The sequence below is a fragment of the Podarcis muralis genome, chromosome 2, assembly GCF_964188315.1.
Source record: "Podarcis muralis chromosome 2, rPodMur119.hap1.1, whole genome shotgun sequence".
In the NCBI taxonomy this organism is placed as follows: Eukaryota; Metazoa; Chordata; class Lepidosauria; order Squamata; family Lacertidae; genus Podarcis; species Podarcis muralis.
Window position 1 is genome coordinate 76,069,599 of NC_135656.1, and position 24,638 is coordinate 76,094,236.

The 24,638-nt window shown below is 41.2% G+C and overlaps 1 protein-coding gene across 4 annotated transcripts in view; it reads left to right on the forward strand.

The window, feature by feature from the left end:
* IARS1 (isoleucyl-tRNA synthetase 1) overlaps positions 1 to 22,634 on the forward strand; it is a 102,903-nt gene extending 80,269 nt beyond the window's left edge. For all 4 annotated transcript variants that reach the window (XM_028718859.2, XM_077924813.1, XM_028718857.2 and 1 more), the window contains exons 26-35: positions 120 to 203; positions 3,068 to 3,242; positions 3,954 to 4,066; positions 5,006 to 5,101; positions 6,384 to 6,560; positions 9,496 to 9,607; positions 10,484 to 10,609; positions 14,479 to 14,619; positions 15,436 to 15,588; positions 22,074 to 22,634. In XM_028718859.2, coding sequence (XP_028574692.2) covers positions 120 to 203; positions 3,068 to 3,242; positions 3,954 to 4,066; positions 5,006 to 5,101; positions 6,384 to 6,560; positions 9,496 to 9,607; positions 10,484 to 10,609; positions 14,479 to 14,619; positions 15,436 to 15,588; positions 22,074 to 22,156 — 1,260 coding nt within the window. In that variant the 3' untranslated portion in view covers positions 22,157 to 22,634. The remainder of the gene's footprint in view (positions 1 to 119; positions 204 to 3,067; positions 3,243 to 3,953; positions 4,067 to 5,005; positions 5,102 to 6,383; positions 6,561 to 9,495; positions 9,608 to 10,483; positions 10,610 to 14,478; positions 14,620 to 15,435; positions 15,589 to 22,073) is intronic.
* The last annotated feature ends 2,004 nt before the right edge of the window (positions 22,635 to 24,638 follow it).

Below are 24,638 nucleotides of genomic sequence, written 5' to 3' on the forward strand. Positions count from 1 at the left end.
AATGAATTCCAGAAAATGAACTATAAGGATATCTGTTAAATAGCCATGGTTTAAATAGCCATTTTGCAATAGATCTTGGGTACCTTTTTCCAGACTGATGATGTTGAATTTAATTTCAGTATCCACTGAAAGAGGTGGTGGTTATTCATCAGGATCCCCAGGCGCTGGAAGATATCAAGTCCTTGGAAAAGTATATACTTGAGGTAAGACAGACGAGCAGAAGGCATTGCTGCTAGAACTTAAGTTCTTATTGGTTTTTATTCAGGTTGATGCCACATTTTTTGCCTTGCAAGGCTGTCAGCATAACAGCACACCACATGATCCAGCCTGCACAAGAGAGTGGCAGATGTGGACATTGCCCTTGCAACTTCTTTGAGAACGTTTTTGCTTAAAATGAGGTGTTGCCTTGCCACCCTGGGCTCCTTGGTGGTGGGAATATAAATTCAGTTAAAAATAAAACAGAGTGGGTTGTATCCAACCAAGCTACCCTGTTAGGAAAGGACTTCCACCCACTGGTGGAGGAAGGGGTGGGTGCGGTCCGCCCTGGGTGTCATCCCTGAGGGGGGTGAAATTGCCACCCCGCCCCCCTGGGACGCTCACCCCACCCCTGGGGGCAGCTAGCCCTGCCCCTGGGTGTATAGCATGTGCCGGAGCAGCTAGCTCCGCCTCTGCTTCCACCTGCACAAGGGGACTGCTTCCTCATCTATTCTGGGGGTTTTCTCAATCCTCTGAAGCAGATTTGGAGCAAGGAGTGGGAAGAATAGAAGGAAGGAGAAGACCACCTATTTGGCAGGTGGAAGTCTTTGTGTGTTGGGCTGAGTTTGTTGGATATCTCTTTCACACACATACACATACAGTGGTGCCTCGCAAGACGAAATTAATTCGTTCCACGAGTTTTGTCGTCTTGCGATTTTTTTCGTCTTGCGAAGCACGGTGTCGGAAAAGTTTTGTAAAAGCTTCAAAAATCACCAAAGTCTTCAAAAACCTCAGAAAAGGCTACCACACCGCGTGCTATGAGTTGCTCCTCGAAGTCAAGTCGCAACTGTATTAACGGTGTTAAGAAAAAGGAAACAAACTTGCAAGACGTTTCCGTCTTGCGAAGCAAGCCCATAGGGAAAATCGTCTTGCGAAGCAGCTCAAAAAACAAAAAACCCTTTCGTCTTGCGAGTTTTCCGTCTTGCGAGGCATTCGTCTTGCGAGGTACCACTGTACCTTCTGACTCAACCTTTGGATTTCATTTGACCCAGGACTACAGTTGCCTGCTGCTTGATCTTGGCTTAGCTTTGGACTCCCCTTGTTATTGCTCAATGCTGTCATGTTTTGGATTTGAGCCTTCAGCGGACTCTTATGTGTTGTCTTACTCCAGTCAAGCTCAGGCACAGAGACCTAACTCAGTTGGAGTAGGAGAAAGTATCAAGGTCTATGTGTAGGCAGGGGTTAAGCAAACACATGCTTTAGTGATAAAAAAAGGTCATTACTGAGTCCTCTTGATAAAGACTGCAAGGACTAAACTAAGCAGAGGATAAAGTGTGACTTCTGTATATTATGTATAATACAGTTGACTTTTGACCACATATTTTTCGGAGATAAATACTTCATGATCATTGATCATTCACAAAATCATGAAAAAGGATTGTCTTGAAGCATCGCAGTATCATTTTTCATTATGCCTTTCTGAAGAAGCTGCCTTCCTAAACCGTCTCATTCCACTAAGCTAACTTCCAAAGGGCAGTTTTGGATTTTGGTGCAAACTAAGTTTTTTTTTTTTAAAAAGCTGTTTGTATGGATGTGGTGGCTTTCCTTGAGTTTCCCGGTGAAATGGAATGAGGTGGAGAACCTAAGTAACACTCCTGCTCTGTGGCTGCTTATGGGTGTCTGTGGACCTGCTTCTACCTGCGTCCCTTTGGAGTGTGGCTGATGGAAATGCAAGAGGAGCCACTTGCTTGCTGTGTAAAACCTTGTTGCTGTCAGTTGACATTCTTTTTGATTCTAATACCAATTGCGAAAGCACAGTTCATTAAACAGTAAATGGAAGGAAGATTAGTATGTGGACTTTCATGTTGAAAAAAAGAAGAGAGAAAAAATGAGATGGAAAGAAAGCGCATAAAATGTTTTGATTGTTTTGTAGTAGTAAATTGCTTTCAGCTAAGCGTTGCTTCAGAGAGCTGATAGTGAACTGTTCTGCTCTGGAAATGGAGCCAATTTTATCCTTTATCTATTTTAGAGATTAAAGTGTGGCTTGCCAGACAAAGTGACCCCTTGTGTGGTTTCGTGTATTGGATTCTTAGAGCTCAATGCCTCGTAAAAGACATGGAACTCTTTATAATATTGTATGTACATTTGTTTGGCCAGACAAAAGGTCTCCCAGGCTTCCTACGAACAAGAGCAACACAGCAGAAGTATGCTAGAAAAGCTTTCAGATGCAAAATAGGAAAGGTGGTTTATTTTATCAGACCATCTCCTGTTTGGTTTGTATGATTGTATTTAACACCAACGTTGCATTAGATGGAATTAAACAGTAGATAGATAGTTCTTAGTTACTGAAAAGTGTTCACTATTTAGGAAAATATTAGTTTGGGGTTAGTTCAAGGAGGAAAAGAGGCCTGGCTCAATAACAAGACAAAAGAGCCAAGGACAAGGGCTGAATGGAAGAGGAGTGATCTCAAAGGTCTTATGGGTTGTGGAGTGAATAAACCTTGAGTAGAGTAGGACTGGGATCTGAGGTGGAAACTCAGGGGTGGGAATAGGTAAGGATGTTTGGATAATACTTTGGTGGGAGAACTTTTTCTTATTTAATAGCATGGATGGAGCGCTATTTAACTTGGTCTTCTGTACAGCAAAGTATTTTTGTATAGCATAACAATCTAAAATGACTTAATCATAGTACTGTTCAAACTTCAAGTGCACATATATCAAAATAGCAGACAGCAGCTGTTTTTTGTTTGTCCTACTCTCTGTAATATTTTGCCATTCAGCCTGTAAAATGGTTTGTTAATCATGACTTCAAGTGATGATTATTTCTTAAACTATCCTCCCCCATTTTATTACTTTTTTGGGAAATGCACAGGAACTGAATGTCCGTCAAGTGACATTATCAACTGAGAAAGATAAATATGGAATCCGCCTAAGAGCAGAACCTGATCACATGGTGCTTGGGAAGCGTCTGAAAGGGGCCTTTAAATCTGTTATGGCTGCTGTGAAGGAATTGAAAAGTGAGCAGTTGGAAGAATTCCAGAAGACTGGTTAGTATCAGTGGAGTATGTGTAGTTTGTCAGAAAAGTGTGATGGGGTTGACCTTGGAAACGGACGCAAAATAATTTTTATTTTCAGGTATGCAAACCAATCCATTTAGCTGCTTGGTTTTCTTTTCTAGTCTAAAAGCAAAAAGGCAGAGATTTAAAAGCTATTTCTCTTGTTAGTATATTGTCAAATGTTTATAGGTTCCATAAACATATTGGAAAATAACTGCAAAGAGGAGAAAGGTTAAATCAATTCTGCAAAACGAGGAAATGTTCAGGGAAGCGCTTAGTCAGGGGTCTAAACGTCTATAAAAGAATCCAAACTACCTTGAGTAGAAAATGTTTTTATACTTCTCATATTTTGCTTTGAATGTTCTTTGGACGGTCTAAGCTTTCAGAACCTGGAACACTTTGTTCCAGTTATTCTGCCAGAGACTGAAGAGTTGGAAACTGGATTTTCAAAGTTACTGAGGGAATTTTGACAGGCGGGAGACCCCATCCTCCTGTTAATTTCTGATAAACACCTGGCCCATGGAGCAAAAATGTTTGTTCTAAACACAAGAAAGTCGGAGAAATATACTGATATCGATCTTGTCATTCAAACAAGAGAAAGAAAACATCACTACATTGAAATGTTGACTAATTGCACATTTTTGAAAGCTTGGAACACTTGCTTAATATAAAATAGGTAATTCTCTGGTTTAAATGAATCAGGCACCATTGTTGTAGAAGGTCATGAACTGCATGAAGAAGATCTCCGTCTGATGTACACCTTTAACCAGGCTGAAGGAGGATCTGCCCAATTTGAAGCACATTCTGATTCTCAGGTATCAAATGTAGTGATCAGTGATGACGATGGGAAATCCAGATGTTTATGTTGCTAGCACTAGTTGCTGTGGATCAGTGCCTCTGCAATATAGAACCTGTTGTTGTTTAGTCGTTTAGTCGTGTCCGACTCTTCGTGACCCCATGGACCAGAGCACGCCAGGCACTCCTGTCTTCTATAGAACCTATACCATACCATTTTGGCATGTCTGCTCGAGACGGCAGGAAACAGTGATCCAAAGAGTTGCTTAGGCTCATGCAAGGATTTTGAACTAACCCAGGGGAATGTTTGACATAGAACAGTTGGCTTCTGTTCCGTATCATAAATGGACATAATCGTATTATAGCAGTTGCAGGAAGTGTAGAACTGAGCAGATAACTTGAAGAAGAGCAGAACAAAAAGTTGGCTGGAATTTGGAGAAGGAGCTGTGTCATTAGCAGCAATAGCTTAAATGAGGAGGAGCGCTTTGCAAGTCTAAGCAATGACGTCCTCAGATAAGTGTCCTCCATAATAACTGCAGGAAGTTAACTCTTTTTTTTTCTGATCCTGTGGCTGGCTATTTCACTTTCAAGTAGCTATGCCCAGCTAAAATCTAAAGACCTGTGGGTGTGCTTAGCACCCCATCACTACCACCACAACCTGTATTGCCAGTATTGACATCAGGGCAAACAGTTAAGCACACCATGCATGGGGTTGTCCTAGTGTGCCCCATTGTGCATGTCTCTAGCAGTATGTATATTTGAAACAAAATAAAAAAATTCCTTCCAGTAGCACCTTAGTATATATATTGTAACAGTTCAAAAGAACAACAAAGATTGATTTAATAGTAACTAGCTCTAACTTGTAAAACACAGTTTCTCTTGTCTCAATCCACATGAACATGTCCATGATTTTTGTTATAAAACAAGGTATATATAGCACCTGCCTTTTTTCTGGCCAGGTTTTGGTTCTCCTGGATGTTACTCCCGATCAGTCTATGGTCGATGAAGGCGTTGCACGGGAAGTAATAAATCGCATCCAGAAACTTCGGAAGAAGGTTAGTAAATCTGGGAAAGGAAGCACAAGAGCAGCCTCCTCTCCTGTAGTTTCCAACAACTGGTATTCAGAAGCATGCTGCCTCTGAGCATGGAGGCAGAGCACAGCTGTTGTGGCTAGAACAGGCTAGCCTTCTCCACTGCGAATTTGGCTAATCCTCTTTTAAAGCCATCCAAGTTGAAATTCTATAGTTTAAATATGTGCTGTGTTGTGAGGTACTTTCTTTTGTCTGTCCGGAATCCTCTAGCATTCAGCTTCACTGAATGTCCACAAATTTTAGTGTTATGAGAGAGGGAGAAAAACGTTTTTCTACCCACTTTGACTGATAGCATGTCCACTCACTGTTGGGCCTGGTGTCACTACCAACAGTGCTAGAGGAGTCTACCTCTTTGGGGATTTCTAGCTTGTTGAATTCAACGCTTTCTTTGATGTATAGAGTGACACCACCTCCAGTCTGTTGTTCCCTGTCCTGTCGAATTTAGATCCAGAGATACAGTCATGTCCCACCAGTTCTCTCCAGTCCATCAGATTTTTGTTATGCCCAGTATATGAATACCGTCCTCTTAAGACCAAGCACTCCGGTTTGCGCATCTTGACTTGGAGGCTTTCTGGCATTAGCGTGTAAACACTTATAAACCGTGACTCTCTTAAAGTATATTTGGCAGTTGTGTGTTGGCCTGCGGTGCTTTGGCCTCTCTCAGTTGTTATCCTGTGTGCCTGCACTCACAATGTCTAGTTATATGCATGAAGAACAGATGGCTATAAAAGGAGACTAGAAAAGATGATTTAAAAAATGAGCATGACATAGGTAATTGTGTGTGAAGGTGACTTCTCATTTTATTAAGATAACAAGAACTATAGATGCCATTTCTCAATCAACTGCAGACTCCTCCAGAACAGAATTGTGTTCATTTGGTTAATATTTTAAAATCTGGGGACAGTATTTGTTGGTCAGTTCTACTTTTTGTTTGCATTCTTAAATATAAAAAGCAATTGCTCATTGCAGAATACCTTTATTTTTGTTTTTCTTGGTGAAATCTTTTTTATTTAGAAGAAAAATGTTTTGTAGAGTGCCATTGGACTTTGGCTAAGACAAACTAACATGTGATGTGCAGTTAGATGCTTTTCTGCTTGCCTGAATATTTGCTATAATTATGCTTGACTTTTTAAATGTGTGTTTTGTTCTGATTATACCAAAAAACAGATTTTACTTTTTGGTCGCAAATATTTGGTGATAGGTAATCTTTATTGCTCACTCAATTGGGTTGCTGATTTTGTTACAGCGCAATCTTGTTCCAACTGATGAGATTACAGTGTATTACCGTGCTCATCCAGAAGGTGATTATCTTGATACTGTTATTAAGGAGCATACAGATTTCATTTTTGCAACAATCAAGGCTGCCTTGAAGCCATACCCAGTGCCTACCTCAACGGAAGTGCTTATTCAAGAGAAAACCCAGGTAAAAACAAGCAAGAATTTCTTTGGAAAATATTCACCTCACCCCATTATCTGAATAATGCATTGCCTCACATTAAATGTTTATTGGACCAGAGTCGGTATATCCATTTCAGATGTTCATATTATATGACAAGCTTTAAGTTCAGGAAGTCACAGAAATCATCCAAGTGGTTTCAGAACTGGTCAGCATGGACTTACATACCCAGCACTAAAAACCCTCTTGGTTTTCTGCATTTCAGCTAATCATCTCTACCATATGAAATTAAAACTCAGAAATGCATGTTGTAGGTTACCTTTTTGACTGTATCTACTGATTTCAAGTAAAGCAAATTAAATCCGATGATGCTCAGGAGTCTCTTTTAATGCAGACTTGATAGACCTTAATCCACAGGGGTAGTATCTGTTGAAATGTTTCTTAAGAGCTACATTGTGCTTATTGTAGCCACTGCCGACATAAAAAGTGCTTTCTCAACTCCCAGAGCCTACCTTTCACTTTTTATCATGTGGATGTCACCTGTAAGCTGGGTATTTCACAGGAACACCATGTTTTGCAGATGCCTCCTTTATGTGGTCTAACTCCATCCTTTATAAGAGCAAAGAATTGTGTAAATGTAGCAATATGTATTATTGGGCATAGGTTGTGGCTTATAAATAGCGCATCTCCCCATTCAGAAAATGCCAGCTCCATTACTCTCCCAAGTTAAGTCTTTCACTGGGCCAGTGCGTTTGTTGGATATATTTTACTCACCTGAATATAGAGTGAATGCATCTGGGTAGCACAGTATAGAAGTGTGAAAATACCATACATTATTTTTTCTTTTACATCGAATAGTAGATTTTTAAAAAATAGAACAATGCATGCCTTGAAATTATTTCAAAGATAAAAGGTAGTCAGTGAAGTTGCCTATTTCTTTTAAGCTGCACAACGAACTTAAACTCCACAATGTAACTGTTATTTTGTGTATCTTAAAGGACGCGGGTGGCGCTGTGGGTTAAACCACAGAGCCTAGGGCTTGCCGATAAGGAAGGTCGGCGGTTTGAATCCCTGCAACGGGGTGAGCTCCCGTAGTTCGTTCCCAGCTCCTGCCAACCTAGCAGTTCAAAAGCACGTCAAAGTGCAAGTAGATAAATAGGTACCGCTCCGGTGCGAAGGTAAACGGCGTTTCTGTGCGCTGCTCTGGTTCGCCAGAAATGGCTTAGTCATGCTGGCCACATGACCTGGAATCTGTATGCTGGCTCCCTCGGCCAGTAAAGCGAGATGAGCGCTGCAATCCCAAAGTCGTCCGTGGCTGGACCTAATGGTCAGGGTTCCCTTTACCTTTTAAAGGAAACAGTCATTTACTTTTCTGGTAATCTATGAAGTTGCCTAACAGAAATGTAAATGTCTTTGTCTATTGATATGACCTTGATAGATAGAAAGCTAATCTAAGACCCCAGAATATAATCCCTGTATTACTTCATTAGCAAATAACTTGGAATCATATGAAAATAGTAGTGTATAGTCATTTAATTATTTGTTCATACAGTTAAAATGAGGCAAATCTGCAAGATGTTGGTGACAGTCCCATTCATTGTGATGAATACAGATTTAAATGTAATTTGGTGAGAATAATAGTTTAATGCAAGATACTGAGCAACCATGTGTGCAGTTCTCGGACAGCCAGAAAAAGCAAATTCTATGTTAATTTTACTGGTGTATGTACAGATGGTTGATCTAAATGGAATAGATGAGTCTTGCAATTTTTTCATATTTTCATTTTATCAGGTCAAAAGCCCGTTAGTTGCTTAGGCTGGAATACTGTTTCAGTTAAGCCTAAAAACCTTAAATCAGGCATAGGCAAACTCGGCCCTCCAGATGTTTTGGGACTACAACTCCCATCATTGCTGACCACTGGCTCCTGTTAGCTGGGGGTGATGGGAGTTGTAGTCCCAAAACATCTGGAGGGCCGAGTTTGCCTATGCCTGCCTTAAACAACCTACTACCTTCTGGAAAATAAAGCTATATATGAAAAAGGCAAAAAGTCCAAAGCAGTACCAAAACCTTGCTTTAGAACAAATACTGATGCAAATCAGAGAGCAATGAATATTAATGAAACCGCAAAAATTCCAAGCAACTACCCCATTTTTGAGTGACTTCCCCCTGTCCTTTCAGCCTCTCATGCTCCATTCCATGTTGCTGAAAACAAGGTCCCCTGACTCTCTATGAGACTAGGGGGGGGGGGGGGGAATAAGGGCAAGAAAGCCTACTTCCATTTAGTAATGGAATGGTAATTTTTCTTCCAAAGGATTCAAACTTAAAAATTTATTTCCTCTGGTTTTAGCATCTTTAAAATGCTTCAGCAAAATACTACCCAGTCTCTAAAGGCATTTTTACAGGTTTAAGTCTGCAGGTTCCAGTCCTATGTGCACCCAGATAAATAAAAATAATAACGGTTTGGGGAAAATGGGCCTTAACACTTGCATGGTGGCTGTGAAGGTTTTTATTGTGTGTAGCTTTGCACCCACACTTTCTTACTATTCAGAATTCTTAATTCAGCTTTGAAATGTGACAGTTTCCTGGTGGCTAATGGGTAGTAACAGTTGCCCCCTAGTGGCCAACATTAGCAGACCCAGAAATGGCATTTCATAATGTTATCTGCATGTGCTGCTGTGGCTCCTTTCTGTCTTCCTCTGATTTTCTGCATTTAACTTTTTTGCAGCCTTAAAAGTTTGTTTACTGGCTTATAAATTGCAAATATTGTGTTTTTAATGTCACAAGGGTTGCCTCTGCTAACATACTGTATTGCAGTCTTTTATTATGAAGCAGCCTTAAATTACAACTATTGCCACTATCATCCCTGCAGCATTTCCAAGTTGTAATAATTCTGAGGGGAAATAGTTTGAGTGTCTCCTCTTAGAATATTAATTTTAAGAAAATGTAACGCTTGTTTATTTAGCTGAAGGGATCAGAACTGGAAATTACACTAGCCAAAGGTGCTCTGAATCATCGCGTTGAGCCAGCATGTGCTTATGTCAATCTGAACATCTCTGTGAATGGGAAAGAGCAAGGTAGGAATTCCTTGAACTATTTCTGAAAGTTACTTGCCATTTGTCTTCTTTGAAACTGCTGCATCAAAAATCAAAAACTGCTTTTTAAAAAGGTTGTGGCAAGGACCCAAAGGGTAGCCCACACAAAGGGTTTGCATATCCTTAATAAGACTTCTTCCTTTTGAAGGCTTGACCCCTGTGCCAGATCGCAAGAGGCTTTGGGAAGCTATTTCCATTTCTCATGTGCCTTGTTATGTGCAGTGGAGAGCAACCGCTCAAGAAAAATCAGTTTCAACCTCCTTTGGCTCCTTTGAATTAGTTTTACATATGTTTAAAACCTGACAATTTTCTTTTTAAAAAATAAATAGTTTTTAACAAAGTCAACCTTGAGAATTGTGTTTAGGCATCTTAACCGTTTGAACCATTGTGCTTGGTTATTTAGTGCCAATTTTAAAGAATATAATTGAACTGATATAATTGAAATGAAGTTATAATTCCTGGATGAGATGAAAGAATGGTGCAATCCGAGTAACTTGCTTGGTAAATGTATTCACCCAGTAGGTGTGTATTCCTAGCGGGAATTTCAGCCTGAGAGCCTTGTTCTTTTGTGGGGAGCCTCTGAGGGCCTCAGGCCAAGGATGGGAGGCAACGAGGGGTGCAGCAATGGATGTGATTTTTGCCTTTGTGCAGTAACCTACATTCCAGCCAGGCAAAATCAATTGAGGGAATGTATGGAGAAGGAATGGGAAGGGGAAATGGCCAGGGAGAGTCCCAAGAGCCACATTTCTTCCCCAGGCCTGCCCCCCACCCCTTACATATAGGTGCAACAGTATTGACAACGAATTGATTAAGCAAAATTGGTTTCTTACGATTGCTGCTTTGTGCTTCTCTTTCCAGCTGGTACGGTGTTGCTGGAAAATCCCAAAGGAGATAATACATTAGACTTCGCCAAATTTGTTAACACCATTTCATGCATTTTTGGTCTTGAAAATTCAAAGTTAGCGGTTTTCAATGGAAAAACAGGTGGGTAGTGTGGTTAAGTGTGATGAGGGCTCATGTGAATGCAGCGCACACTTCTCACGGTCTCTGTGTGTTTGCATGTTTTGGGGGAATTATTTTTACTGCAGTTTTATAGCACAGGTGACACTTGCTTTCAAATTAAAATCTCCTTGGAAGTATGCCTAGTCTTGGACCTGTGTTTTACTTTACTTTTTGACAAGAAGTTTATACACTGTTGAAACTGGTTATAAACAACTCCAGAATTATATTTTAAAAAATTCTCCTGAAGGCTGCTTCTGTGGTAAATTTGCTCAATTTCGGATGGAATGTTCAGGAGAGTGCTTTTTGACTCCTTATTTGGCTACTTAAACCCAGAAGAACAAGTTGTGATAGCATTTCAAACTCTGATATAGTTAGAACGTATGCGGTTTACATTCTAAAGCTGTCATAAAGCCATTTCTCTGCTATTGCCACTTTGAAGTGTTTTGTCATACGGAGGTTTGAAGATCTCCAGACTTGTATATACAGAACAATTTTGTTAAAATACACTTTAGGTTTTAACTTGTTCCTCTCTTAAACAGGTAGACAATAATTTTGACACATAAAACTTCGCAGCGACAAGAAACAGAACATGACTGATGCAATAAAAAGTAACAAAAGGATCTGAGTAAAAAACTCACACTATGTTCATACTGTGTTGCATGGCCATTGTTACCCTTTTAAAGTTTTTTTTTAAAAAAAGAAACTGCTGATCCTGTAGCAACACATGGAAAGCACAGAGACCCTATGGAGGTTTCCTGAACCCCCTTGTTGCTGGTGTCCTAGCTGTCAATTTTTTCTTCTTTTTTAAAAAAGAATTTAAGAGAAATTGCATACGCCATAGCAAACAGTTTCACACTAGTACTTTGCTTAACTGCTTTCATGCACATTTCAGAAACATATTTTTGAGTATACTTTGCATAGCACATGAGTAGTGTCACACTTTACAGAAGTTTTATACTGCTCACATATAGTTATCGGTTTTGTTTGGTAGCTTTTACCATGGATATTAAGAAGAAGGTGAAACAGCAGTTAGGGGTGAGCCTGAGTGAGGGGGGCTATTAACAAAATCTTTCTCTGCTGTAAAAAGTGCTTTCCTTCTCATTGACGTATATAGGTGGCTGCTTCCTGGTAAGCCCTTTGTGATTGTGGTGGTAGAAATACTCCATTGTGAGCTTGTTCTCACAAGCCCAATTGGCTGCAGCTTTCTCACCCTTCAAATTGGCCTTCTTCCTAGCAACGGTAATGATGCAGCCAATCAGATTTGTCTATGTGATGACAGCCAGTGCTAACTCACAGTGAAAGCAGTGCCTAGTTGTGTTTTGGGAGAGATCTATTGATTTTGCAAAAAAACTGCCCAATATTTAGTTTATCTCCTTACTATATAAAAATAAATTGTGGTCTAAACCAGATGTTGGCAGTTTTAGCTTATACATATGCATTGTAAATATAGGGTTTAGGAAACAGGACAGATAATAGAATGAGTCCACATTTTTTTCCTGCTTTGTGTTTAATATCGTAATGTTGTAAACAGAGAAAGCTATATATGAAAAAGACGAAACGGTCAGGTAACAGGAAAGCACTTTTCATTTTTTAAACTGTTAATTAAAGTGATTTCTTGTTTGCCCGGATCATCTTGAGCTGTATTGTTCTCTCTGCTGTGTCAAGATGCATGGTGCCATTATCTTTGGAGTAAAAAACAAACCTGCACAAAGAGCAATGTGCTCATCAAGCCACATGAGCACAAAGCAATACAGCTGAATCTGCTGTATCATCACTTAGTGATGAGGGTCAGTGGGAAGGTTTATCTCTGGTCTACGCAGCATTTTGAACCAAATGTTCAGCTATAGCACCTTTACTGAATATTGAGCTCATATTCCAAATTATGTATCTGCTTATGTGGTTTTGCTTGGCAGACAAAGAGAGGCAGACTAATTTGCATGTCTTAGAATGTGATTTTTCTAAATATAAAAGTATGGACAAATAAATTTTGCTCCACATAATTCCACACAGCTATAGAAATATTTTTTGTAATTAATGCACTTGCTTTAAAATGCAGCTATGTAAGATTCTGTAACATCTCTGAATTTATATTTATTCAAATAAGTTGAAGATCTATTCAACTGATTTGAACTTAAAATTATTCTTGCTGTATTGTCACTCACGTGTGTGTGTGTGTGTGTGTGTGTGTGCATATGTATATATATTAACAAATTAATTTCAGAGTGTTTGGAAGACTTGTGATTTATGTTCACACAGGATGGCACCAATTCATTGATACACCTTCTCCAAAATGTCATATCAGGCATGAGAGGGCAAAAGGTGTGGGAATTGCTTTTTGAGTGGTGTGTCTTGACAGATCCTCACCCCAATTTATGGCACGTTCACACAATGTGTAGGTTATCTGAGTTGTGTAAATCCTAATATGGCATTTCTTGCAATTCATTGACTGATAATGATTGGGTGTGCCATCCTTATTTGCAGGTAAATTTATTCAAGCACTAGACTAAAGTCTGATGCTGTCAGAATTTCTGCCTTCTGCAGATAAAAAAATCAAATAAATCCTTTTGTGCAATACTTCTTAATGCAATAAATGCATTCATAAATGTCTTCTCCATTCTTAGCAGTCTTCGTTGTCCTTCTAGACAGCACACTTTTTTAAAAAAATCAAAAGGGGCAAAATAAGCAAGAAGGCTTTGTTAGAGACTCCTTTGGGAGGAAGGGTGGAAGATAACTTTAATAAATAATAAACTTTTAAAAAATGGTTTCTAGAAGGATTTCAGGACAACATGCCTGGGGTCCCTCCTCCCAGAATCTTGCATGGTAGGTTAGGCTGGACAGTAATGATAGACATACATGGAAATCTTACGTTTTGTTTTAACTCACCTGAACAATTTGGTGTCCTCAGCAAACCCAACTGCCTCACTGCTCACCCCTATTTCTAGATAATTCATGAACATTTCTGAAAGCACAGGTCCTAATATGGATCTTTGGAAAACTTCGCTTTCTATACCCTCCGTTAAAAGAACTGTCCATTTATTCCTACCCTCTGCTTCCTGTTCCTTGTCCTATGGATCAGTAGCTCTTAACCCATAACTTCCAAACTTACTCAGGAGTCTTGGGCGCGGTACTTTATCAAAAGCTTTTTGAAAGTCTTAAGTGCACAGTGTCAACTGGATCACCTCTCTATATGCTTGTTGACCCCCTCACTAAGATTTTAGAATTCTTTCGAACAAGACTTCTCCTTGCAGAAATAGGATGCAACACTGAGAGTCTTGACATCCTGGTAACATAAAAATGGCCCAGACTTTGCAATGTAGGACGTCCCAATCCAGGCACATCTATCCAGTCCAAAGATGCAAACTGTGGCTTTGCGGATGTTTCTAGACTAGAAGTCTCATCATCCCTGATCATTGGCTACGCTGGCTGGGGCTGACATGAGGTGGAGTTCAACAACACCTAATGTCTACTGCACTGTAAATATTCCCAGCAAGTGAATACAAATAGTCAAAAATGTTTCCAGTTTAAGGAGGAGTATATGTGAACTCCATACACACTGCCCAGGCTAGCACCCTGGAGAGATCACTTCGGTGCTGCTAAGACAGCAAAACAAGACAGGAGGTAGCTGTTACAAGTTACTGGTATCTGCAGCCACAGCAGGCGCTGTGATTCTTCAGCAGTTTGACTTCACCCCCGGAGGTGCACTCCATTGTCTCTCAAAACAGATGGATGCCAACAATCTGTGAACTGCATCGGAAAGCAAACTTACTGTCGGCAGCTGACCAGTATCAGGTGATAACTGGGAGAGTTGTTGCTTGTTGGTTTGCTTATAGCAGCCGGATTTTTCTTTTCAGAACTGAAAAACCAAACAGACTTGCTGAGTCTCAGTGGAAAGATGCTTCATGTAACTGCGGGGTCAGTGCCAGCCTTGAACAGTCTTGATGGCTTCCTCTGTCAGTATATCAATTTACAACTAGTGAATGCAAAACCACAAGGTAATTATACTGATCATATGATACGAGATCAAATTATTTATTGCAACTTAAATCTTGGGCCCCATTTGAAATCTAGCTAAAGGCATGGCTGCTTCCTGTTTCCAGTTGCTGTGGTTACATATGACCCCCCGTCACACAATTAAACAGGCACAAGTCATGCTCTTTCTGCCTCTCCCCAAACAGTAATACTATTAAGGTTTTGACATGCTGGAGTTTCTTTTGAGGGAGGGAAGGTAAAGAACTGAAGTGATATTGCGGGGAAAGGCAACAGTGAGTTGTAGCCTGGGGTTTTCATAGGACATAAGAAGACAAAACTAAATTATCTCTAGAGCTGAGAATAGAATTAACAAGACCAGCTCAAGGATATATACTGGAGAGCAGCTGTTCTGGATGCGTGCGAAACAGAGACATTTATTTGACAATCCCATTGCATGTACTCACAAACTTCTCATGTCTTGAGCAAGTTCAGTTATCACCTTGATCTTGTTCTCACAAATTCTGTAGATGTTGTACATTTATGCTAGACAAATTGCCATATCATCGTAGTTTTCATATAAAAGCATTGCAAAATCCTTTCTTAACACTAGGCAGCCAACTTCCAGCCTTGCTCGGGGTGTGAATTATGCATGATAGTGCATCCCCATGCAATCCCATGTATTTAATGGGGCTTGCTCCTGGGTAAGTGCACATGGGATTACAGCCTGAGGCTGGCATCAGATTTCTAGGAGGGCGTAGGAGAAATGCATGCCTGTGGGACGAAGGAAACCTTTTGTTTCTTTTTCGCTGCTGAGAACCATCACAACTTGTTTCCTGCAGAGTGTCTGAATGGATTGGTGGGAACTCTTCTAATGGAAAACCCGGTTGGTCAGAACGGACTCACATATCAAGGGCTTCTGCATGAAACGGGAAAAGTGTTTGGACTCAGAAGCAGGCGGCTAAAATTGTTCCTGGATGAAGCGCTGACAGAAGGTAAGCAGAGGGAGCTGTCCTTATTCAACTCGCATTTACATTGCTTCATGCTGTGATAAGTCTCATACTGCTCTTAGTGTTTCTTGGTTTTTTTAATTAAAAAAACTCCTAGATACTTTAATAAAATCTGTGTTAGAACAAAAAGAATAATAATCCCAGCATGGTAGAAAGAAGGCTCAGCTACAACCTTTTCCCATTATGTAAATGTCCAATGTGCACAGAAAGATTTTATGCAGAGCAGCAGTCAATCATGTCAGCCCCTTCTAGTGTTTCAAACCGTACTGTCTTCACACATCTTTTACATACACTGGCCTAGATCTCATTGGGGGGATTAAACCAATCTGTTAAGGCAGAGGTTTTCAACCTTTTTGAGTGCATGCCGCCTTTGACCAACTACAGTCTTTCTGCAGCTCTCCTGTGGGATACCTGGTAAAACTTGTGTTGTTTCATCATTCCCTGCAATCCTAACCATGCCTGCTCGTAAGTAAGTCCTGCTGAATTCCTGCCCCCAGCAAAGTACGGGGCTGGGGTTGGATCAAGTCACTTGTCGCCAAAGCAAGAAGTGACAAGTTCTTACCTATTAACCTGCCCACTGGTATCTCACGATTAAATGAAGTATTTAACAGAATCCCAGTTTGGAAAAGCAGAGTTGCCGCCACAACAGCTGTTAAGACCAAGCACCAGCAGTGAAGCTTAGAATTTAGCCTGTGGGAAGTGTGTCTTACAGATGTTCACAGCTGCCCATTTGCAGCCCAATCCTATGTGGGTTTATAAAAATTAAGTCCCACTGAGCCCAACCAGACTTACTGCCTAGAAAGTTATGAATACACCATTTAGATTGGCAGCGTCCTCCCCCACTTCCCCCACCAGCCCTTACAAACCGGGGTTCCAGGTCACCTGTCTCTCTCTCATGACAAGTGAAGGTTTGCTGAACCTCAGTGTCCCAACTCCAGGAGTGTGCCACTTGTTTGGGTCCTTCCCCACCCCCTAACACCTTTTCCTTAGTGCCAGCATTAGAAATAGGTAGGAACCCCGCAAGGTCTCCCTGCCTGGGGATCCAGAGCTATTTCTCCGCATGGTTCACTTCACCCTGCCCTGCACCATCATGTTTTCTCCCCGTTCACCATGGTTCCATCACTGCCCCATGAGGACTGGTCCTGATTCCAAGCTAGAGCTGCCCCAGAAAGTCAACAGACTATAACCCTGAGTTCAAGGAGGGAGCCTGGCTTGCTGTGGCCACTGCAAACCAATCAGGGCAAGCCATGCTAGTCTGACTTGACCAATCCATTTACTGCTTCTTACTTCCTCAAGTAAGTACTGCCCCACAGCTGATTTAACAGCTCCCTGCCCCATTATCGACCACTCACCCCCTCTTCCTTTGCACATGGCATGTAGAGAGCAAGGGGGCAGAACAAGGCATGGTTCTGCATGGGAGGGAAGAGTGTGAAATGACAAGGCTTTTGACAAGTAAATGACAAGTGCAGTTGCATGGTAGGTGGTACCAAATGAGTAACAGCAGTGTCAACCAATTGGAAAGAAGGATAGTTTCCCTCCCATATCGTTCCCCGTTCCCCGGTGCTGCCTGTGGCTTCCCCCGCAACGCCCATTCAAGGTGCCACAGATTGCCACAGTGCATTGCTTGAAAACCACTGTGTTAAGGGGAAAGTGCTGGGTTGTCAGGATCCCGTGATCGACCACGTCGCCCCCCCCCCCCCCGCATGATCGACCAGTAGATCACGATTGACCTGTTGGACATCCCTGATCTACATAATCGCAAACAATAGCAAAGTAGTCATAAAAATAAATAAAACACATTAAAAACTACATAACTAACCTGAACAATTTACACATAAAAATAAAAATAGTTATTATCACTTAATATCAGTAACAACAGCAAAAACTCCAAACAAAACTTTCCCCCCAATACCCCAGTCCTTGCTGGGCAGCAGCCACAGCAGCAGTCCTTATGAGGCCTGTCAGGCCCCTGTCCTAATCAAAACAAAATTAAGATCTGAAAATACAACAGGTGCCCCAAGGTTCCCTTAGTGGTATTGTGGAGACTGTTTTCTCAAATAAAGTGGTTACTGTATGCTTATTTAAACACGTAAAAGCATCTGAAATTGAGACATTTTATCTCATTAAACTTAAAGCATTTGAGAAAGGCATAAAACAAAACAGCAACTTGTGTAAATGGAAAATGAGGCAGTACTTGAAATCTTGATGACCTGAGAAAACGTGAGAGGAATTGAATATTGCATTTTAATGCTAGAACAAAGTTGATTTTCATCTTCTGTCAGCTTTGCAGGGCAGAAAAAAGTTATTACAGTAAATGTTCCATGAAGATTGTCTGACAATTATCTCAGTAAAATGACTGACTTGGTAAAATAACTGACAAACACTATGATGTATAGTAATTAGATATTGTCCACTTGAAATATGTGTATATCTCATTCAAGAAAATATCCTATTCTTTTTTTATTCTACTCTACTTGAGGAACTTTTGCTACAGTTAAGCATGTCAGTTAATTCAATCAGGAACATGACGTGAACTTTTTTAAAGTGTGCCGTACATTTAGTAACAAGCACTTTAAAAAGTAAAATGCATTTGTCTTAACAGTAAGAGCTATTGATTTATCATACTGATGAGTGTGTGGATATTAAAATCTAGCATTAAATTGGCAGTGGTTATTTTGAGAATGCTGCCAGTGATCTTGTTTGCATGAGGTGGTAAGCCAGACTGTGGCTTGGTATTGTTCTTTGCTGCAGCTCAGGGTTAGGGAGGTGAGCCATGAACCTGGGTTTGGACTACATGCTAAGCCAAACCTTGGAGTAAAAAAGGCAGTGGGGAGGAGAAGCAAAGCAGTTGCAAGCTTATCTTCAGGAATCTGCATAGTCATGCCATCGTTTGGTTTGCAAACCAGGCCAGTGTTAGACATAACTTTTTATTTACATTGGTACCTCGGGTTACATACGCTTCAGGTTACAGACTCCGCTAACCCAGAAATAGTACCTCGGGTTAAGAACTTTGCTTCAGGATGAGAATAGAAATCGTGCTCTGGCGGCGCGATGGCAGCAGGAAGCCCCATTAGCTAACGTGGTGCTTCAGGTTAAGAACAGTTTCAGGTTAAGAATGGACCTCCAGAATGAATTAAGTACTTAACCCGAGGTACTGTAATGTAGTCCTCAGAAACTTATGGAGGTGTCTAGGGGAGAAATTGTTGTTGGCTTCAAGCGAGGTTTATGGATAAAATGAAATGGCAGAGCATTTTGAGTGATCCTTCACAATGATGGCACAGATGGATGTTGGTAACAATAATAACAACCATAGATTTAACTCTGGTAACTGCTGCTTGCCCCTACTTCAGCTGTCAAGCTGGAACAAGAGATTACTTCCCCATTTTCTGATTCTAAAGGATGGTACTCTGCAGTCACAGAGAACCTGAGGCAGGGATGAGGTGTTGTCTTGCTCTATGCCAAGCAGCATGAATCTTGCTGCCTCTGTCATTTCAGTTCCTGGCACAAACTAAGAGAGAAAGAAAGACTGTTGACACATCATGATGTATATGCGTGATCTGGGATACTACTTTGTTAAATGTGCAAGAGCTTCTGAATGCACAGGTTATGGGGTGGAGCCAATAAGTGCAGTTTGGACTCGCTCTGTCTTCACTGTACAGATGATGTTTGTTTGAACAGAGCATGTCATTTTGCTCCAAGCATCGAAGGAGGTTGGACCAGTGAGTGAAATTCCTGCTGTTTGTGCCTTTCTCCAAGGCCCAGCATGAAATGAGGCTTACCCCATCTCATCCCCTATGTTGTTTGCATATATTAGAAAATTCAAGGGACTTTGGTGCTAATTATAGCCAGCCTTTCATAGCATCATGTCTTTGGCATTTTTTTCATAGCATCAGCAGTTTTGTTAACAGTTTGAGGTTTGACAGGAGATTTACAACAATTGCAGCATCATATTTAATGAAAACAGCATATCTCTTGAAATTTGCATTGCAAAATAGATTGGGGGGGGGGAAATGAGTTGGGTGTGAAATTCAGGCTCTTATCACAACTACATGGTTCCACTGATTCCCCCCTCCCCCCAGTTTGTGCAGAGGCATAAATAGTCCAGTTCAACTGAGAGGCAATAGTGCCTTATCTATCCTGGCATAAGATTTGTTGTAAATTGATAAATATCTGCACACCAAATGAGTGAGATACGGACTTCTATAGGTGGAGAGGAGGGCGTGAGACAGCAAACATTTATCAGCTCGGGAATTTAAATGCTAATGGTATTCATGTGGTAGTCTGGTTGTATGAATCTTCTATTACAGTCAGGTGGTGATTTCTAATCCTCTGAACATGATACTCCAGAGGCAGGTTTAAAAGATGATAAATCTTATCTGACACAAACTGTACACCACACTCTCATTTCTGGCGTGAGGCTAGCAAATTAATTTTTCAAAAAATTGAGACTGCAGAAATAACAAAAAGAAAGTGGCTCCACTTGTTTCTAGGGCCCAAGAGAGAGAGAGAGGGTTCTACCTGTTGGTCTAGTGCTGAGAAGGTCCAGGTTCTGACTTGTGGCCCTTATGAAGGCATGAACTCATGAAAAGGGATGAATGGAAGCTTGCCCCATACCTGGTAACAACATTAACATCTCTAGGAAGCTCTGGTGGTGCTGGAGGACTAGGTTTTCCTGTCTGTGACATGCGAGTTGGATCTATATGCTGTGTTGGACCTAATATGCTCTTCACCACAGATATCTTTCTGTGCTGCTGCTATGATAACAGGAGAAGCCGAGTGATGTAATTTATCTGTTTATAGATGCTGTGTCTACCCAGGGTGACAGAACTCATTAAAGCATGCTGAAACCAATGTCAGAATGGTCAGCTTTGCTTTATGAAGCAATTGTGCACATATTGCAATGGGAATCATTTGCGGCTGTGATTTGTTTGCTGCAGGCTTATCTTGCGTACTGGCATATTGCTAACTACACTCTTTAAATAAGTAAATTCAGAGGCAGGTTTTATGCTTCTACCTTCTGTATCTTTCAGTTCATTTTCTGTCAGTTTCAGCTGGACTGTTCTTTAGGGCTGGGCTATATCAGCTTTTCAACATTGCAGTGTATATCACCAAGCCAAACATCACGGTCTGGTGATATATCGCAGGGTTGAAAAAACAAGCTGCATTGGCCTCAGCCCACCCCCCACCCCCAGCTGAGCATTAAACTGCCCCTGCCCCCCAGCTGAGCAAGCCCCATGCCTCTCTGGCTCCCGGGTCAGGTATAGGGCTCGCTCAGCTAGGGGAGCGGGAGCAGTTTAAAGAAGCCAAGGGAGGACTAAGCTGTATCAGCCCTGCAATACAGCTTGCTCCTCCCTCTGCGGTATGAGGGGTAGAGCGATGGTGGTTTCACCTGGCAGTATATTGCAAGTGAAACAAAACTTGCTGCTCCTGAGTACCTCTGCTACCAGCAGTCCGATGTTGAAAGCAGTGCTGGTAGCAAAGGGACTTGGGAGTGGTGGCGGTTTCACTTGCAATATACCATCGGCTGAAGCTGCCATCACATTCTCTCAATACATTGCCTAGGCCTACTGTTATTTGAGGAAACAAGTGCTATATTTGAAGTGGCATATCCTTCAGCTTTTTAAGAGGATTCCTAATTTTGATTTTTGGACTGCAAAATGGAGATGAGCTTCAGCTTATAGATCTCTTGTTTAATTTTTCAGGTAAATGAGCAGCCTACTGCAAAATTTAGGTTGGGTCTTAAACACACTGAGGTGCAACTCTACAGCTGGCCAAAGGCCAGGTGAGGCTCCATAGGAAGTGCTGTGAGTGCCACAGCTGCCATGAGGACTGGCAACGTTGCCATGGAAAGTAACCACATCAGCCAGCCCATTCACTCCACATAATCCCTTCTATTCAGAGGTTACCAATGAGGAAAGCAGACTCAATGTTTCCGCTCATATGCCATTAAGGTGACACATATATCAGGCCTATAACTGATCCAGGTGGATGCACCTGTTCGCTGTCTGGGTTTACCAGTACATCTATCTTGTAGATTCCTGGTGACGCTTTCAGAGTAGCTTGATGTCAATGTTAAGATAAAAAGGACTTGCTGTGACCCAGGCATGTGTCTCTGACACCAGAGTAGAATTGGAAATGTAGGAAACATTAATATAAAACCTGTTAAGGTACACATAGAAGTCCTCATTTTGATTGACACCTAACAAATAAATTGTAACTCTTGTTCTAGATGATCTAGAATCTAATTCCATATTTTTCTTCGATATGATCTTCGATATGATAAAGCTTCATTAAGAAAATAACTGTTACTTTGCTGTAATACAAAAACCTGATTTTTTAAAAAATGTATGTTATATGAGATGGATTGCTTTTATGCCCTGTGTATGTTGCGACCCAGCCTGGCACCATTGGGTCATGAACGGTAGGATGCAAAATTTAAAAATAATGTTCATTGTTCTCTTTTCTTTCAGAGATTACAAGGAATACCTCCATGAAAACTTTAAATACGAAGACGGTGTATGTTCATGCTGCACCAACAACAGCTGAATGTTGAACAGTTTGGACTTTTTCATGGAGAAATCCGATTAGCAATTGGGATAGAATCACCGAAGTGTTTAGGGTGATTTGAACAACAGGAGCGCTACATGGAATGTGTTTCTATCAGTGCATGTGTAATATGCTGCTTTAGGTTAAAATACAGTGATTTTTCATTATGTTACGAGATATTTAAAAGCTATGCAGAGTAATACCCAGTCTCAAATACTCAGAAGGATCTATGCAGTGGCCTGAAAGAAATTGAGATGAGTACCTCAGTATTGCTGTTCTGTCTGTTCTTTATAGAGAGGCTATCTTCAGTTTTTCAAATGTTTCTGTTTCTGCAACATTCATACTATGCTACGTTGGCTTGAACCCTAATTAAATAAGAGTAACCTGATGTATTTTCAGCAATGCTGACAGGCTATTCATGAAGTACGTATTGACACACATTCTCTAATATCCATGATTTTGAACAATAAATTGCTTTATCTAGATGGCTGCATTACTTGATTTAATGGTTAACTAAAGAAACACTCTGCTTGTCTTAAAGAGGAGTGTTGGAGGGCCATGGATACCAAGACTGTAGCTAGGTAAATATTGTTTCGTTGGTTTTGTTTTTTTGCCAAGTAGGGTTGATCGAATTTAGTGTGCTTTGCTTTTGCTGATTTTAAAAAAATGCTTCACTTTGTGAATATTTCTTGGTTCTGAAGATGGAGCAATAAATAAATAAATAATAATATTTGATTGGCATCATGAATTCAGAGCCAGGGGGTTGGTGGTGGAACAACCATGCATGGTCAGAAGGAAAAGAGGGGAGCGGACTCTGAGGAGGAGGCGCCAGAAGCTGAAGAGGCAACAGGGTTTATTGAGCAGGAAGAGGCTGGGGCAGAGAGCAGTCCAGGCTCAGAAGCAGAAGAGGAGGGGACCCAAGAGGCAGCTATGAGGCAGGCTGCTGAAGAAGCCAAGGAGTATCCCCCTCCTGCTGCAACCAGCTCACCTTCCCCCTGGTCTCCCATTACATGCAGAGAAATGGAGAGGGTGGAGCAATGAGATACAAGGTGCCAGAGCCATAGACTGTTGGGGAGGAGCCTTAGGGAGCGGTGGAAAAGCAAGGACCTCCAGTCCTTGCAGCTGCCTCATTGGGGGCAAGACCTACTGGGAAGAGTCACTAGGCCTGCACTGTTTTGGCTGCTTTGAATAAAGAATTCACTAACATTGGTGTCTTTTTTTATTGCTGATCTACTCCTGGCTCTGGCTCCTTACAGAGATTGCCCTGCTGGGTGTTGCAGCAGGCTAGTGGGATGGGGCAGCTATGGTTGGAAAGGACACAGGAGTCTGCAGTCTTGTCTGCTAACCCAATGAGTCAGATGGGCTGCAGCTGTGGATAGGAGTGGAGGCAGGTGGGGAGAATTTAAAGGATAGGGAGAGCTGCGTTTGGGGAAAACAGACAGGCAACAAGCAACACAGGGAGAGAAGCAACAAACTTGCCCTAGGCCTCTTTCCCCTCAAGCTAGTATGTTTCTTGGGTGGAGTATTGTCTGTCCAGTGTCCACCACTGCAGATCAGCCTAGCCTAAAGGCTTTCAAGAGGAGGCTGGCAGCAACAAACAGGAAGACCGCTTCAGCAGGACAACAAATGGAAGGTATGTTTATTGCTTATTTAGCCACAGAGGCCAACTAGTCTCCTGTTATGCAGTCTGTTTACCTTGTTCTAAGGAGCTGCAGCTCCAGACCAGATGCAGTAGAAGCCCAGGCTGTATGACTTACCCATTTGGGACCACAACTGGGGGAAAGTGTAGTTGAAGCCTGCAGAGAAGGCTCTTTATCTTCAGGGAGGAGGATGTGGAGATATACTTAAATTAGATAAACTGTGGTGAGGGGGCTCTTCCACAAGCAGCCAAATTGTGGCTTTTTAAAGGCAACTATTGGACGAAATTAATTTTGTCATTGAAGATGGATTGCTAGTTTGGAAAAATTGTTGTCAATAAAAGGAGCATGGAAAAAATTGCAAGTATCCGAACACTTTGAGAATTTAGCATGCAACTTCTCTAATATAAGTAAGTATGTCAACAGTGGTCTGCTTTTCTGTGACACTAGATCTTGGATTAATGGCAAACTTATTTTGCTGTAATGACCAGGATTTTCACTTTTTGAAATACAGCAAATCTACATGCCTATAGACTGCCGTTTTATTAACTTTGCGATTTAATAAACCCATGTACATGAAACTGATAAGGTGTGGGAGACATTTTAACTTTTTAAAAGAAAATTATTACACACTATTTTTTTATTAAAAAAGCTCCATTAGCCATACACATGCTATTCAGATGAGGCAGAACTGTTGTACATTGAATATGGCTTCAAAGTAATGCTGGCTTGGAATTACCAGGGTTACCAGCGGCAAGAGATAATCCGTAACAAAACCCTTTACTGACTCAAAGTACATATGATGCTGCTACTTGCCAAAAATAGACTTTACCCTGCAGAACAGAATACCTT